Source organism: Rhineura floridana, chromosome 8, assembly GCF_030035675.1.
Source record: "Rhineura floridana isolate rRhiFlo1 chromosome 8, rRhiFlo1.hap2, whole genome shotgun sequence".
NCBI lineage: Eukaryota > Metazoa > Chordata > Lepidosauria > Squamata > Rhineuridae > Rhineura > Rhineura floridana.
In genome coordinates this window covers 32,561,372-32,577,844 of record NC_084487.1, presented here as the reverse complement: position 1 = coordinate 32,577,844, position 16,473 = coordinate 32,561,372, and the positions used below count along the sequence as shown (strand labels likewise).

Below are 16,473 nucleotides of genomic sequence, written 5' to 3'. Positions count from 1 at the left end.
ACTTTCTCTTCTCCTAAAGATACAGGATCACTCTCAGGCCATGAACCTGGCAACCCTGCTCACAACACAAAAGAAAAACTGCATATCAATATAACATGACAGTAACAGGCCAATGACTATTCAAACACAATATAACAATCCAAACAAAGAATTCATTTTGATAACACAAATGTTATAACATTTAAGATACACCATCAGAACTTATGAACCAGAGTTAGACATGAAAAAGATTTCAGGTACGGTGAAATATCAACAAAAATATAAGCAGTAGCCAGTTTTTCAAAAATGCCAAATGCTGGACACACCAAGCAGATTTCTTCAAGCCTAAAGTAAAATGATTACTCTCCTCCCTTGGTGTAAAGGGAGGACATTACCACAACAACTACAGCAGAGGCTGGTCCAGTAGGAAGAATGGGGCGTTGCCCTATTAATTTCAGTCTGTGAAATTAGTCAGCCCCCCCTTCCATGCCTCCTTATTTACATCTTGTCCGGGGGTTGGCCCTGGCTGCCAGCTTCCTCCTCCTTAGTATCAGTGCTGCCCTCATAGAACTCAGCAGGGAGGACCATTTGTTGTTGTTATGTGCCTTCAAGTCGATTAAGACTCATGGCGACCCTATGAATCAGCGACCTCCAATAGCATCTGCCGTGAACCACCCTGTTCAGATCTTGTAAGTTCAGGTCTGTGGCTTCTTTTATGGAATCAATCCATCTCTTGTTTGGCCTTCCTCTTTTTCTACTGTTTTTCCCAGCATTATTGTCTTTTCTAGTGAACCATGTCTTCTCATTATGTGTCCAAAGTATGATAACCTCAGTTTCATCATTTTAGCTTCTAATGATAGCTCTGGTTTAATTTGTTCTAACACTCAATTATTTGTCTTTTTCACAGTCCATGGTATGTGCAAAGCTCTCTTCCAACACCCCATTGCAAATGAGCTGATTTTTCTCGTATCCACTTTTTTCACTGACCAACTTTCACATCCATACATAGAGATCGGGAATACCATGGTCTGAATTATCCTGACTTTAGTGTTCAGTGACCATGATGGGCACAAAACTAGGAATAGTTGGCTCTGGGCCTTCACTTACTGTTTAGGTTCCCTGCTTTCCCCCCTACCAGCCTCAGTGAGCAGCAGCCTCTGCTGTGCAACACTGCCACTTTTCTACTGCCATACCTTTGTTCTCATACACGGTTCTTTGGAAAGTTAGGAAGAATCATAACACTATTTCGGGATGCTTTCAATGACCTGTTTATTGAGCATTCGTCCAGATTTGTTTGCAGGGAGATTAGACAGCATTGACAATTTAATGAGCATTCATTCTGATTTGTTTGCGGGGAGGTGATATAACGTTGCATCGATCAAAGGAAGTGCTATCTCACATTTTCCAGTGCATTTCCCCCATCACTTTCCTTTTCACAGAAAGTCTGATTGTTTGGGGAAGTGGGTTTGTTAAGCAAGGATCATTGTGGAACCTGAATTTCTGCTGTGTGCTTGAAGCCCACCCAAAAATAGTGACAGTCTGGAAGAATTCTTACTGGCCTCTCAAAAAGTGTGCAAAAACAGAAGCATGGAGAAGATTGGGGTTGGACATAACTGGCCTCACCCCCAAATTCCACATGTTCAATGCCCCATTAAATATGTGCTCCAGTGCGCATAGACTCCAAGTGTACGAGCCATACATTGGGAAACCTGAGCCTACAGACCATGCACTTAGGACCTTGGGATGCACATTAGGATATAAGCACATAGGCTGCTGTTAGTGGAGGCTGGTGACTCCAGTGTCAGTGGGGCAGTGAACCCACTCTGGGTTTTAATCTGAACTTTCAAGCAGCTGTCCAAGGTGCTGAAAGAACCTCCCTTCCCAGAATTGACTCCTATTGTAACAATCCAACCTGGTCATTAATGTAACGGGCATGAAAGAGCTGGTACCTAAATATATGTATTTTCCTCTTCTCTCTTCATTCCTTTGTCCTTTTTGATCATGCCTTTTAGTTTGTAAGCCATGAGGTCTTAGGCATATAGGTGACATACAGATGCAATTCCTTGGAGGAAAGGTGGTACTGCAACTTTCTGGAACGTATAGTTTGATGAGATGCTTAGAAACCTTTGTTAGGAATCCCTACTGGGTAACCTGAGGCCATCCAAATGTTGTTGGGCTTTAACTCCCCTCATCCCCAGCCAGCAGGGCCAGTAGTCAGGGATGATGGAAACTGGAATCCCAAAAACATCTGAAGGACCACAAGTTCTACATCCCTGACCTAGTGTCCCCAGCCAACCTCTCACAGAACTACAATTTTCAGGTTTCCCTAGGGCAGCCTTTCCCAACTAGTGGGCCACCAGATGTTGTTGGACCACAATTCCCATCTTTCCTGACCATTGGCAATGCTGGCTGAGGCTGATGGGAGATGTGGTCCAACAACATCTGGTGGCCCACTAGTTGGAAAAGGCTGCCCTAGGGTGAGGGGAAGACACTTAAACCAATCAGGTGGTAATGCTGATGGGAACACAAGACTCATTACATCTGTCAACATCTATTTGCTAAAAATCTTCCCCGAACCCGTAGCAGGAGTAAGCTGACAGTAAATAGGCCCAGGGTCTTTTATTGCTGCAGATTCAAATCTCTACTTAGCTGAGAAACTTTGGCCATTTCTCTCTATCTCTCTTGATCTCACATGGTTGTTTTTTTTATTTCATTACATTTATATCCCACCTTTCCTCCAGTATCTCAAGACCGTGTACCTTATTCCTTCCATTTTTGTCCTCACAACAACCCGGTGAGGTAGTCTGGGATGAGAGATAGTGATTAGCCCACGGTCACTTACCTGTCTCCACAGCTGCCCGTGTATACACTAAGATCTTATTTATTTATTTATTTATTTATATCCCGCCTTTCCTCCCAGTAGAAGCCCAGGGTGGCAAACAAAAACACTAAAAACACTATAAAAATCATGAAAACAGATTTTAAAATATATTAAAACAAAACATCTTTAAAAACATATTTTTTAAAAAAAGCTTTAAAAACATCTTAAAAAGCAATTCCAACACAGACATGCTATGTAAATTTGTATAGCTATTAGCAGAGATCATCAACTGTCTGAGATGCGTGTGTGCCAGTGTGTGCGTTTACCTAAGTAGCAGGCTTTTACCCTGCATTGAGATCACTGAGACTTAAGACTTAGTAAAATAAGAAAAGCTACTTTATTTATAGAAATACATAGTAGATAGGAAAGGCATACCTAGTTCTAACTAAGTTGGAGGTGCAGCGCCCAGGTGTGGGAGTTGCCCTCATGGCTCAGGAGGGAGAAAGCAGAGACAAAGGTGTCCTCTCTCTCTCTCGGACAGTTGGAGAAGAGAGGAAGGGCGGAAGGAGGAGGGGCAGATAAGCATCCCTAAGCTTATCAGTCTAACGATGGAAGGAAGTCAGTCAGAGCATCACAGGTAAAGGTTGTCAAGCCTAACCATCTGGAGGACCCTAACTCTGTCTCCCTTCTGGAACATAAACAAAAGAACAAAACAGGAGTTGCTCTTGCCCCACTTCCAACAACACAGACTGCGATAAGGTTTCTACTTAAAAGGCTTGTTGAAAGAGGAATGTTTTCAGTAGGCGCCAAAAAGATAACAGAGATGGCGCTTGCCTAATAATTAAAGGGAGGGAATTCCAAAGGGTAGGTTCCACTACACTAAAAGTCCACTTCCTATGTTGTGCAGAATGGACCTCTTGATAAGATGGTATCTGCAGGAGACCCTCACCTGCAGAGCGCAATGATTGACTGGGTTTATAAGGCGTTAAGATGAACTTTTAGGTATCCGGGCCCATGCTGTATAGAGCTTTGCACACCAAAACCAAAACCTTGAATCCTGAACAGAGGCTCTTTTCTGGGTGCTTTTGCCATCAGAGATGTGACAGGTGGTTAGTAGATAAAGGGCCTTCTTGGTGGTGGCCCCATAAGGGACATTCTCCCCATGGAGGCTTGCCTGATGTCATTTTGACACCAGGCAACCTTTTTCTTTTCCCAGTCATTTACAGTATTTAAGCAGTTTTGTTTCTGCTCACATTTTTACACTGCTATTTTAGAATTTTGCTTCTTTCAGTATGCTGATTATGTATGTTATTGTTTTTAGGAATCTGCCTCGTACCAAGTCAGACCAATGGTCCATCTAGCGCAGTATCAGCTACACTGACTGGCAGTGGCTCTCCAGGGTTTCAGGCAGGGAACCTTTCCCAGCCCTATCCAGAGATGCTGGGTTTGAACATGGGACCTGCATGCAAAGCAGATGATCTAACACTAAGCTGTTGCGCTTGTTCTCTTTTGATGGGGTGTGTGTGTAAACTGCCTTGGGAACATGCTTGAAAGAGAGTAATTCTACAGTTATTTAACTGAAATTAAGCAGGGTTGTACAAGCAAGCATTTTGTGGCTTTGTATCATCGTTATTATCAGCAATCTTGTGCTTTGGAGCCCTTTAGAAGACTATACAAATGTGACTGTTCTAGTTTTGTTCCTCACACCACAGTCCTATGCATGTATACTCAGAAAGAAGTCCCACTGAGTTCAATGGGACTTGATACGCGGATAGAGAATTGCAGCCTTACTTTTCGTTTCATGGTTGTCTCTGGTTTCTCCCCCTCCCCAACTTTTGGGTTTCAGTATGTGCAGAACAGGGATGAGGAACCTGTGGCCTTCTAGATGTTGTTGGACTACAGCTCTTAACTCCCTTAACCCTTGGCCATGCTGGCTGAGGCTGATGGAAATTGAAGTCCAACAACATCTAGGGGGCCACAAGTAGTCCATCGCTGTTATAGAACCTTCATTGTTTTTCCTTTCCTTTTTATATACTGAGTCAGCTCGATGGCAGCGACATCATCCTAGCTTGCGCCCAGAGCAGTTGTGAACACTGAGAAGTGCTGTCCGTGGGTCGTGAGTGCTGATCTGTGGAGGTGGGAGATGAACAGCAGACCAGTTTCAACATCCCTCCCAGTTTACCATCCTGTGGCTGATAGTAGATGACAGAAAGGACTAGCTCAGTGGTTCCCCCACTTTGTCCCCTTGAAAATGGACCCCTCAAAAATTGCTGAGGATCTTGGTGCACCACTTAATGACTTTTCAGTTGTAATATGCTGTGCTAGATGCTGTATGATTTTTAACTGTATTTTTATTGCTTCTTTTCTTTCTTAAATTGCATTTTGTTGTATTTCAATTTGCATTCTATAGAATTCAAACTAATACAATCAAATACAAGGAATAAAAGAAGCCATAAAATACAATTAAAAATCAATATTTAATGCAGACATGCCACGGATCATCTGAATGAAGCTTGCAGACCACTGGTGATTCACGGACCATAGTCTGGGAACCCCAGAACTAGTTACTAGACTCTGGGAAAAGGACATCTTGCCACTAAAGAGAACACGTGTCCCCTCTCCTAAGAAATTTTGCATGTACCCAGGAATCTGATCCTTTCAAGACAATGCACAAGGACATTAAAACAACCACAGGAAGCACCTAATACCACTGGCCTTTTTAACTTTCCTTGATGGTGGGTTGTATTTCCATGCCTATAGAATTGATTCTTAATAAGTCTTGGGATGCATTAGAAGCATGCTCTGGCCCACCCAGGTTGCTGCTGTGCTATTGAAGCAATCAAAGCTATCAGATACAGCCCTAGTTATTCTTTCTTCATTGCTGCTCAGCAGGGTGGGGGGGCAGTACTAACTGTTTTGCCAACAGTAAAAACTTTGTACATCCAGTGCAGCCAGCATTCTTACAACCTTTTTACCTGCCAGCTAATTCTGTTTGATTCTTTTATGTTAATGTATGCAAAAGTGGCACACAACATATACATAGACAAGCCAAGTCAAATAGGCAATGAATGGGCACCTTTATCATTTTGGATGTTACCAAATAAATAAATATTTCAAGACAAGTACTTGGCACTTGTACGCTAGTGGTCTATATGATGTCATACAACAGACATGGGCTCGGATTCTAGGGTAAGTTAACTTGAGGATGTCCCCAGAAAGGAACTTTCCCTTCTTCCCTTTCCCCCTGAATCCACCTGTGCCCCCCCCCAAAATCTGGCTGGAGGACTGCAGCAGGTATCCTTCTGAACAATCTCAAAGGGGCCATGTGGGGCTGCTGTGGGGGAGGAGGGGTTGGCAACTTTCCTTCTATGAACTTCAAGTTATCTTAGGATCTAAACCCAATTTGGGGTAATTCTCCTCCCAGCAGGCCTTTTATGTACCATCCATTCCACATGGTTCAAGTATGCTCTCCCTGCCCCAAAGCCTCCAGAGAGGCCCAATCTCTACAGTTCTCTAAAATAGGGTTTCTCATACTTTCTACCCCCAGAGCCCACTTGAGAGGGCTGAAAATTACTTCCGGATCACCAGCCACAGAATAGTGATACAGCCACAAAATGAATTCGGCAGAATACCGTGATAATTCAGTGACTGCTGTCACTCAATACAGACATAGAAATGTGATCTTATCCTACTTGATAGGCGAGTTATTATTTATGATCATCATCCCAGCTTTCCTCCAAGGATCTTAGGTGGCACACACAAATAGCTCCTCTTAATTTTATTTTCACAACAACTCTGTAGGGTAGTTTAGGCTGAGAAACAGTGCCTGGCCTTAGGGTACCCAGCAAACTCCACAACTAAGTGGAGATTCGAATGTGGGTCTCCTCATCCTTAGTCCAGCATGGTCTTGGCTACACCATACTGGCCTATAAGAAAAAGAAAGGAAACAATCTGCCCAATACTTTAGAAGGTTCACAGTGCTAAGCTATTCTAGCTTCAGTTTAAACCCCAAGAGATGTAATATATCATGGCTACTTTCTGAGAAGAGGAATTGCTGGAGGTGCAAGCTTTGTTTACTAGGTAACGGAGCGCACACGAGTATGAATTAAGCCTCTCAAAAAAACAAGAAAAACAGCATTCTCTCCAGTTCTAAACAGAGCCGTATTTTTTATTTTAAAAAAAAATTGTCCTGAGCAAGCTCTCCAGCAACACATTTCTGGGACCAAAGGAACTCTTTGGTCTGTACTTGGAAGGTACATAGAGGAACAGCTTTCACAAAGAAGCAGAAGTGGAGTGATTTGCAAGTGCCGATACACGTGGGAGCTGGGAGGAGAGTCTCAGATGTGCTTTGGCTGCCTTATCAGAAACTATTAATCACAATGGCCTCTGTTAAGCAAGTTTATGAAACAGAGCAGGAAGCCTGCCAGTTCAACAAGCCATGAGATAAGAGTCAGGGTGCAAGGCTATTGGACTCAAAGAAGGAAAAAGAAAAGTTGAGGGCTTATCGAGATGATCAGTTCAAAAAGTACTCCATGAGGAGTGTTAGCTGTTGTGGGGTAATCCTGCAAGTTCCAATTTATTATTATTATTCAAAGGCTAACAGCACAATATTTACTAGCACATGGCAATAAAAGGAGGAATTACCCTATTTGTTTTTTTAAAAGGCCAGTTCTGAAGAGCACATTGGCTAATCATTTCTAGGCTATGTGTGTCCTCCAGACATTGTTGAACTCAAACACCCATCAGTCCCTGCCAGCATGGCCAATGGTCAGGGATTATGAGTTGTAGTCGAACAGCATCAGGAGGGCACCACGTGCTACCCCTCATTTAGAATGGAGATTGGCCTTCCCAACCTGGGGACTTCCAGACATTTTCAACTGCGGTCCCCATCAGCCTCAATCAGCTGTGCTGGCCGGTGCTGATAGGAATTGTAGTCCAAAACAGCTGGAAAGCCTAGGCTGAGTAAGGCTGATGCAGATGACGTGCTCTTCAATGAGAGGGCACCAAGCCTGGAAGAGAAAGGCTGTATAGGAGCTGAAATTTGACTAGGCTATAGCAAATACTGGGATCCAACGAACTGCTCTATCTAACTCAAGCATGCCCAGTAGAATTCCATGCCTAGCAGACACACTCCATAAAGTGTTCTGCATTTCAAAAGCTCTTTCCCCTATGGCATGAAGGGCTGCTGTTCAGAAAAGCTTAAGGCCAGTCCCCTTGATTGCAATGTATTAACTCGTTGCACAGCTCTCTGGATCCTAGCCAAAATCTACAGAAATCTTGCCAGGCGGAAAGCCTCACTGAGGTAAAAAGGCCAATACAAGAACACATAGACCAGGCCTGCACACACAGTAGTGTTTTTTTAAAAAACGAGTTGCAAACATATTGATCAGCCATTTGATAGAAATGAGGTCTAAAACTTCCTCCTGTCCCAAGTGTAGCTTATTTTATAGGGGCACCACAAACAGCCCACACTTTCCCTGGGGTCTGATCAGCTTTAGCTCTTTTATAAGTCCTCCTTTACAGATCGAGCACTGGCATAAGAATGTAAGAACATAAGAAGAGCCTGCTGGATCAAGCCAACGGCCCATCTAGTCTAGCATCCTGTTCTCACAGTGGCTAACTAGTGGCATAAAAATCCCACCACAGCAAATGATTGTGTCATTTACATCTATTATTATACAGACACTCTCCAATACTAGAGTCACCAATGTGGCACTCATTGTCTTCACAATGCCTTGCCCCCTGACCTTCCCAATTTTCACCAAAATGTGTTCTGTGAAATGGGAAATGTTTGTGGCACCTATAAATGTTTCTTAGATTTCCATGTGCCTCCAGGCCCAAAAGGATTGGGGACCCCAGATCAAATCCATCTTCATTCTCTTGATAACTGCGGGCAAGAACTTCATTTCCCAAGGACCAATGTATTGAACTGCATTAATTTATTATTTATTTCTTATTTGATTTATATCCCACCCTTCCTCCAGTAGGAGCCCAGGGCGACAAACAAAAGCACTAAAAACACTTTAAAACATCATAAAAGCAGACTTTAAAATATATTTAAACAAAACTTCTTTAAAAACATTTTTTTTAAAAGCTTTAAAAAAATTTTTTTAAAAAAAGGTTTAAAAACATTTTTTTTAAAAAAGGGAGATAATTAATGAGGTAACAATTTCCCTCCCCTGCAAATGTGTCTCCTTGAGGAAATACATTTTGGACCCATGCAGCAAACAAACAAGAGGTGTGCATCTGTTGTTCTACAATAGGGGGAAGCCAATGCGGTACCCTCCAGCTGTCCCCATCATCACCAACCACTGGCCATGCTGGCTGGGACTGATGGGAACTGGAGTCCAGCCATATCTGGAGGGAATAATGTTGGCTAGCCCTGTTTTAGAAACTGGAAAGGCCACAGTCAGTTGTCTATAGATGTACACTGCACGCAACTATCATTTTCTGATTGCTGTAGGGTTGCCAACTTTTCCCCTTCCCCAGGCCTTTAAAAACTGTGTAACAGGCAGACATGCAAAGGCATACCCTTTCCCTGATGGAGATTTCAATGATGGAAGGCTGCTCCTGTTGAATTTTTACACAACACGTGGCTTTTAAAGTCTTTCTGGAAAAAGATGGTAATCCTAAGTAACTATCTTCCACCCTAAGTCCTCCAGATACAGCAAATTATACATGAAACCAAAAAAATGTTACTTGTAACTGAAATGATCATTTGCCCGATACAGAGATGTGATTTCTATGTGCAATACGGGACCAGCATAGCATCAACCCCATCAGCTGTGCATACCTTATGTCCACATATTGGATACTATGGGTTGTAATCAATTAAGTCCTACTCAGAATAAACCCACTGCAATTAATAAACCTAAGTTGGTTGTGTCCATTAGCTTCAATATCTCTACCCTGAGCAGGACCAGCATTGAATGCTACCCCATGTTTGCACACAGGCCTACGTGTGTAGATGCTGAGACACACGCAGGTCCATACGGCATGATCTGCACACCACAAGATGTCCTAATTGGTTCCATGTCTTTTAGAAAGGCCGTTGAGGTTGGCAGTGATTTCAGTTAACACTTTTGTTGATGGCTGCTGTCCTCACGCCTCTCTTGCTGGTCTGTTACTCAATTTCTTCTTTGAAGTGATGATAGTTTTAGGGTACATTTAAAAAAACTTTATACACTGTACTTCTTTTTCTTAGCTACCTTGCCCTTATTTTTTAAAGGCTGGACAAAATTGTTTTAAATACATAAATACATATGTACATGGTGGTATTTATTAATTTATTTTTACATTTATATTCCCATCTTTCCTCCAAGGAGCTCAAGGTGGCTTCCCCAATCTCCATATTATCCTCACAACAACCCTGTGAGGTAGGTTAGGCTGAGGGACTGTGACTGGCCCAAGGTTACCCAGTGAGCTTCATGGCTGAGTGGGGATTTGACCCCGGCCTCCTAGGTCCTAGTCCAACACTCTAACCACTACACCATATTGGCTCTGCAAATATTATGCCCAAACACATGACATCATGTGCAGGGGAGAGGCACCATTGTAATTCCCCATTATGAATAGAAAAAAGTCTATACAGGACAACCAATCATTTGTAGCTCTTTTATACATGCAGTGCTTTACAATCTTCATCACATAGTCACAGAACGGAACTGCATTTATGGGTGTAATCAGATTCAAGATATAATCCATTACCTGCTGTACTGTCCTTTGTATGTGGATCCCAGGAAAAAATTCCTGTCAGATATTATTCAGATGTTCTCTGATCAAACGCCACAAGAAATGGTAGTGGAACTTTTAGCTGACAAATATTTATATATCACATATTCGGTAGCCCAGTTTGCATTGGCAGCTAAGAAGTTGAGGGCTCTCCCTATTAAGAATTATGCGGTATTATAAAATTTTATCTTTAAGGCCCAAGTGTTTAGCCTTTTAACGGATGTTTCATTTCAATAAGAGCTTTGAGTAAGAAGGGTCTTTTAAGCAATACTTTGTATACATTGTTAAGGCCTTTGGCTATATACAATAAAGTTCTGATTGATTGATCTTCATCACATCTTGTCACAACAATGCCATCTGAAATGATTGCATAATGCAGTGTAAGCTAAATGGCATAAAAACAAACAGATTTTTTCAATTTGCCAAAAATAATTTATTTATGTGAAACCAATTTGGAAAGTTGACAGCATTTACCCCATCTACACAGAGTGGAGCAGAACATAATTTACAGAAATATATGAGGGTAGAGCTAAGTGTCTAACTGGTTGTCAGTTAATCAAGTGCAGAGCATGTGTTTCGAAGCACCCACCAGAACAGCTTGCAAGTGTCAGCCTTTGAAAGGACCACCTTGCAAACAGTCTAATGCAGTGTCAAGCCAAACCATTTGTGCTGAAGCTTACAGCTACATGGGCTGAATGGGACAGGTATTCTCAGCCTGGAAGAAGTGGCTTGAACACACATTGCCTTGGTATACATCCACTCTGTAGCCCTAATCAAGCACTCATACCTATCAGGCAACAAAGGGGAGAGCAGGGATGAGTGCGCTAGCTCTGCCTCTGCCCACCCCATTGTCCTCCATGCACAAGGAGGCAACATGAGTAGATCAGGCTTCCTGATACAGATGCTCAGCCTTCAACATGTGCTAAGGCTGTGGGAGTGGCAACTATGATGCACTGGTGGGGGAGCAGGGCCAAGGAGCAGATCACACCCCTATTCCTCCATCACACAATGGTGATGGTATGTAAGGGAGAGATGAAGAGGGCTTGTGTTGAAACCACTCCCGCCACAGGTTGGAAAAGCTGTCCATCCTCACCCCTAGTAAGCCAAAAACATGCCATCCCAAACTTTGATTCTGACGATGTTCTCACACAACTCAGTCACACTGATGGTGTGCAAACCAGGGAGCTGAACAAGTATTGGAATAACTTCAAAGACCCAATTCTTTGTGGAGCTCCCCAATCAAGCTACTAAATATCATTTGGGGGGGGGGTTGAATGATTATGTGCATACATCCTGCAACTTGGGAAAGGGCGCTATCTAGGCAAGGCTGAAAAAACAGGGGTTGCCAACATGATGCCCTCCAGAAGTTGTCAGACTCCAACTTCCATTAGCTGCAGCCAGCATGGCCAATGGACAGGGATAATGAGAGCTGCAGTACAGCAGATCTGGAGGACATCACATTGGCTAAAACATCAGAGCGTGTGGCTTTCATATGAGGCCATGTCAGTGTCTTCTGAAAAGTACTTCCAACGATAAAACAAAAGCAAAAAGTCTTCAGGATAAACCACAGAACACCTGATGGAACAACTGAGTTGGGAAGGGAACAAGGGAGAAAAGAGAAAAATAGCTCAACTAGTCTATGCCTTCATACCTCTGATGCAGCCTTCCCCAACCTGATGCCCTCCAGATGTTTTCAACTACAACTCCCATCAACGCCAGCCAGCACCGTGCTGGCTAGAGGGGGTGAGAGTTGTATTCCAAAACCCTCTGGAGGTATACTCTGGTTTCTCTTCAGATCATATACATTTTTCCAAAACATCCAGTGGTCAGCAAGTTGGCAAAGGTGCTTTGACGGCTAGGATGGCCAAACTAAATGCAAAGAGAAAATATTTTTTTTAAAAGGGGAGAGGGGAAAAAGTCTTTTAAAAGGAACTAAACAGCCACATACCAAAGATCAGTGGAACCAAGAAACATCGTAGGAAGAGGACACACAACATGAGAGGCCCTCAAGGTTGCCATAACATGATTCAACATTGACATTTATAAATAAAACTTTTTTTAAAAAAACCCAACAGATATCACTGTACATTAAGTATTTATAAAGGCATTATTGGAAAAGAAAAGAATCCCTTTTCCCAAAATTCACAGCTAATAAGTGTTCCTTCCCCTTTACTCTCAGCAGCAGCAACAAACTGGGCTGAAAATTCATTGAAAACGAGGCATCCAAATCAACAGGCACAGTGTCAGGGTTTTTGAAGTGGGCTGAGGATTTGACAATCAATCCCAGAGATCCAAACAAATTCATGGCGCATTTCTAGATCCACTTTAAATAAGCTTTGTTCTTTGCAATCTATGCTGCATCTGGACTGGAGAACGCACAACCCATTTCTCTGCCACCAAATTCAATAAAAGAACAGGTAAGGTAGCAAACATTAGACTGGATCAAGCCATACTAGTCCACAGATCTACCCCATATGTATGGAGGACACACTTGTGCTCCTTGTCTGTAGATGCCCCAACAGGGACATAATGTAAAACACCAATACACATGGGCACAAACAGTGCGCTGATTTCCCAAATAAAATCTGGGAACTGATTGCTTGAAACAAGTCTACACACATTGGATTTTGCATGCGGATAGCCGGTGCTGATCTGGAACAAGGCAGGCATATCACCATGCACATGAGAGCAGATTTGGAGACAGCAACTTATTAATCCCATCTCCTGAATACAGGGCAGACCTAGATCTTGGGCAAAAAACAAAAAACACCCCAAGCAGCAGCCCCATAGTTGAGTTCTTCTTTTCTCTGTTGATCTAGATCAATTTGCCTTGTGTCCCAGCAGCATTGAATTGAGCATCTCCCTACTCTGATTCCACAGCATTGGTTGCTCAGGCAGAGAGGTGCTCAGCATGACACCAGGACACAACTTAGCTGAACAAGAGGAGAAGAGAAAAGAACTCTACACATGGCGCTGCATTTTTTCTGGCAACAGGTCTGCACTCTGTAATGTCTAGCATTCTGCCCTTAGAATGTCTTTGATACAGGTCAAAAGGATCATTTGGCCATGCTCTCTTAAATGGGAAAGAAAGATGTCACTTGGATGACTCCTTAATGACCCACTCTTGGAGAATACCAAAGTTGTCACCAAAGTAAATATTAAAGTTACCCCATCTGACCAGGCATGAACAATATCAGATCATTGCTCCCTTCCCTTTTGATTTTTCTTACAAGCATTCAAAAACCTAACACCATGTCCACTTTAATTTTAAGAACTCTGGTAAAAACTCTGATTATTGTCCTCCTCCATGAAATATTTGGCTTTGTACATCTCCAGAGACTCAGCTTCATTCTCACACATCAGGCAAACTAAGAAAATAAATCAAGCATGAATGCAACTGCACTGTTGCACTGTTAAGACACAGGCAGGTTCAATTAACACAGCCAATCTAGACAGGACAAACATTAGAAATCAAATGGAAACACGACAACCATTCTTTATACATAAGCAGGCTAAGGATCTGGGCTGCTTCCAAAGTTCCCTGCTATGTATTTTGTAAATACATGACCAGGTAGAAACCAGGAGGCAAGTGGTTGGCACAACCCATTTGCAAATTAAAAAACAAAAACCCTGCACTGGACTGGGCCACGGCTGATTTTTAATTTCAAGTAATGAAAAAGCTTTTCCCCTTTGCTAAAAAGTAGCAAAAAAAACCTCTGTCAGTTGTATACATCTGGTGCTCTCAGTATCCAGATTTAATTTACAAGCAATTGATGAGAGCCCATTTATAAAGTTATCAGCATCAAGTGGTAACCCATGTCCTGGACTCTTCTACTTCAGGCTATGGGGGGGGGAGTCTGCCCATTTGAATTATCCTCACCCCCACGGATAAAATTTCCTCCATTGAGACATGTAGCACAATAGAAAGATGACAAATTTGAACTCCACTCCTGGATATGCAAGGAGATTTGTTTTGTGGGGGGATATTAAAGATAGAGATCACCCACCTGCAGCCCAAAATGTTGTAGATCAGAAAAAGAAAAGTTTTTACAACTTGATCCTGGTGACTGCAGAAACTGGCTCCAGGAATAGGAGCCAAAAGAGGAAGAAATCTCTCTGGCCAATTCCATAAGCCCTCTATAACCATACAGGAACCTCGAAGTTGCAGATGGCTGCAAGCATGTCTTCAGATGGGATTAGAGGATTCAGACACCAACTTCTCAGTAGCAAATTATTTTGTGACCATCAGTGGTGAATGTAAATAAAGTAAACGTGAACTGCTTGATGTTCCGAAAACCCCTGTTCACTTAGGGGTTTTCCTTGAAGAGTTCCATTTCATGGTGCAGAGAAGGTGGTCAGCCAGCCAATCTGCGCAAGTGCCTGTCTGCCAAGAGCATGCTTATTTCCTTCACTATTAAAGGTACGATGAAGAGCACTGTTAAACTGGTCTGTGAAAAGAAGGGAATTAAAGATTTTAGGATGGATTAAACTATGGTTCAATGCCATTATGGCATTTGCTCTAGGGAGTCATTCTACACACACTACACAGAGGCAAACCAAGGAACATAGGAAGCTTCCTCGTGCCAGGTCTGTCTACCTAGCCCAGTATGGCCTACACTGACTGGCAACAGCTCTCCTGACCTTAGGCAAAGGTCTTTTCCATCCCCTACTACCTGATCTTTTTAATTGGCAATGCCAGGGATTGAACCAGGACTTTCTGCATACAAGGCGTATACTTTGCTACTGATCTATGGCTCTTCCCCACAGAGATGTACTCAACAGGGAACTGTAGCCAGTCACGGCTCCCTGTTGAGGACACCTGGATGATGCATGCATATTTCACACCTGCGCTTCTTCGCCCTTTTTTTGGTAGAAACCCCAAGATGCTTGCACAGCACAATTCTATGTATAGTGACCCAGAAGTAAGTCCCCCTGTGTTCAATGAGGCTTGCAAGTGTATGTACGGTTTCAGTCTTCATGTGTGGCACGGCACTCAAATACAGTCTCTAGTTTATCTATTACGTTGCTTTGAGACTTTTTTTCTGTAAGAAGCATCAAACAAATGTAAATAATAACAATAACAGCAGCAACAGTAGATCTATTGCAGGCCAAGGTTTCCAGTCAAACAATTGTTTGAGGGACAATTTTTCACATTACTGCTGGACAGGATACAGTACAAATGCAAAAAAGGTGCCACCCCAATTGCACACCAGAACTGTTTAGCATGAAACAGCATGTATAGGAACATAGGAAGCTACCTTGTTCTGAGTCAGACCACTGACCATCTAGCTCAGTATTGTCTACACTGACTGGCAGTGGCTCTCCAAGATTTCAGACAGGAGTCTCTCCCAGCCCTACCACATGCTGGAGATTGAACCTAAAATCTTCTGCATGCAAAACACATGCTCTACCACTGAGCTGTGGCCCTTCCCATATAGGTGTATCATATATATGTGCACGTGTATGCGCAAAACCTGTCAAACTACCACATCTGAGAGTTGAGGGGGCCAAATTCCAGTGAGATAAGTTGTCAGTTTTTATCTCCTGACTCCTCACCTGAAAACTGAGGAGATACAATCCCTGCATGAGAGAACTGCACCACACCAAAAAGTCAATGCAAGAAGTGCCCGCTCGCCCGCAGGGTCCTGTGAATCACTTAAGGTAAAGAGACTTTGTGGTCTGGTAGAACACCTCTCTCTTTCTCCACCCCCAACTTCTTTGGATGTCTATACATCGGCATATTCCTTGCCTACATCCCCCCCCTTTTTTCAATGTATTACATCAACCTGCCTCAAGAGGAAGGTGAAATTTGCATCTCTCATGGTTTTGTGTAAAGCAATGACCTTGTGAGGTGGGCAACCCATCCTACCTGGCCCTGTTTACCACCATCCCACCCTGAAAAGCCAGCAGCAGGTTGACTGGACAACAGCCATGAGTAGGAG

The 16,473-nt window shown here is 42.9% G+C and overlaps 1 protein-coding gene across 2 annotated transcripts in view; it reads right to left on the bottom strand.

Annotated features, from left to right (window-relative positions):
* Positions 1-10,400: 10,400 nt before the first annotated feature.
* The window catches only part of SLC37A3 (solute carrier family 37 member 3), a 36,383-nt gene continuing 30,310 nt past the window's right edge, over positions 10,401-16,473 (bottom strand). For both annotated transcript variants that reach the window (XM_061638803.1, XM_061638800.1), the window contains exon 15: positions 10,401-14,979. In XM_061638803.1, the coding sequence (XP_061494787.1) occupies positions 14,887-14,979 (93 nt within the window). In that variant the 3' untranslated portion in view covers positions 10,401-14,886. The remainder of the gene's footprint in view (positions 14,980-16,473) is intronic.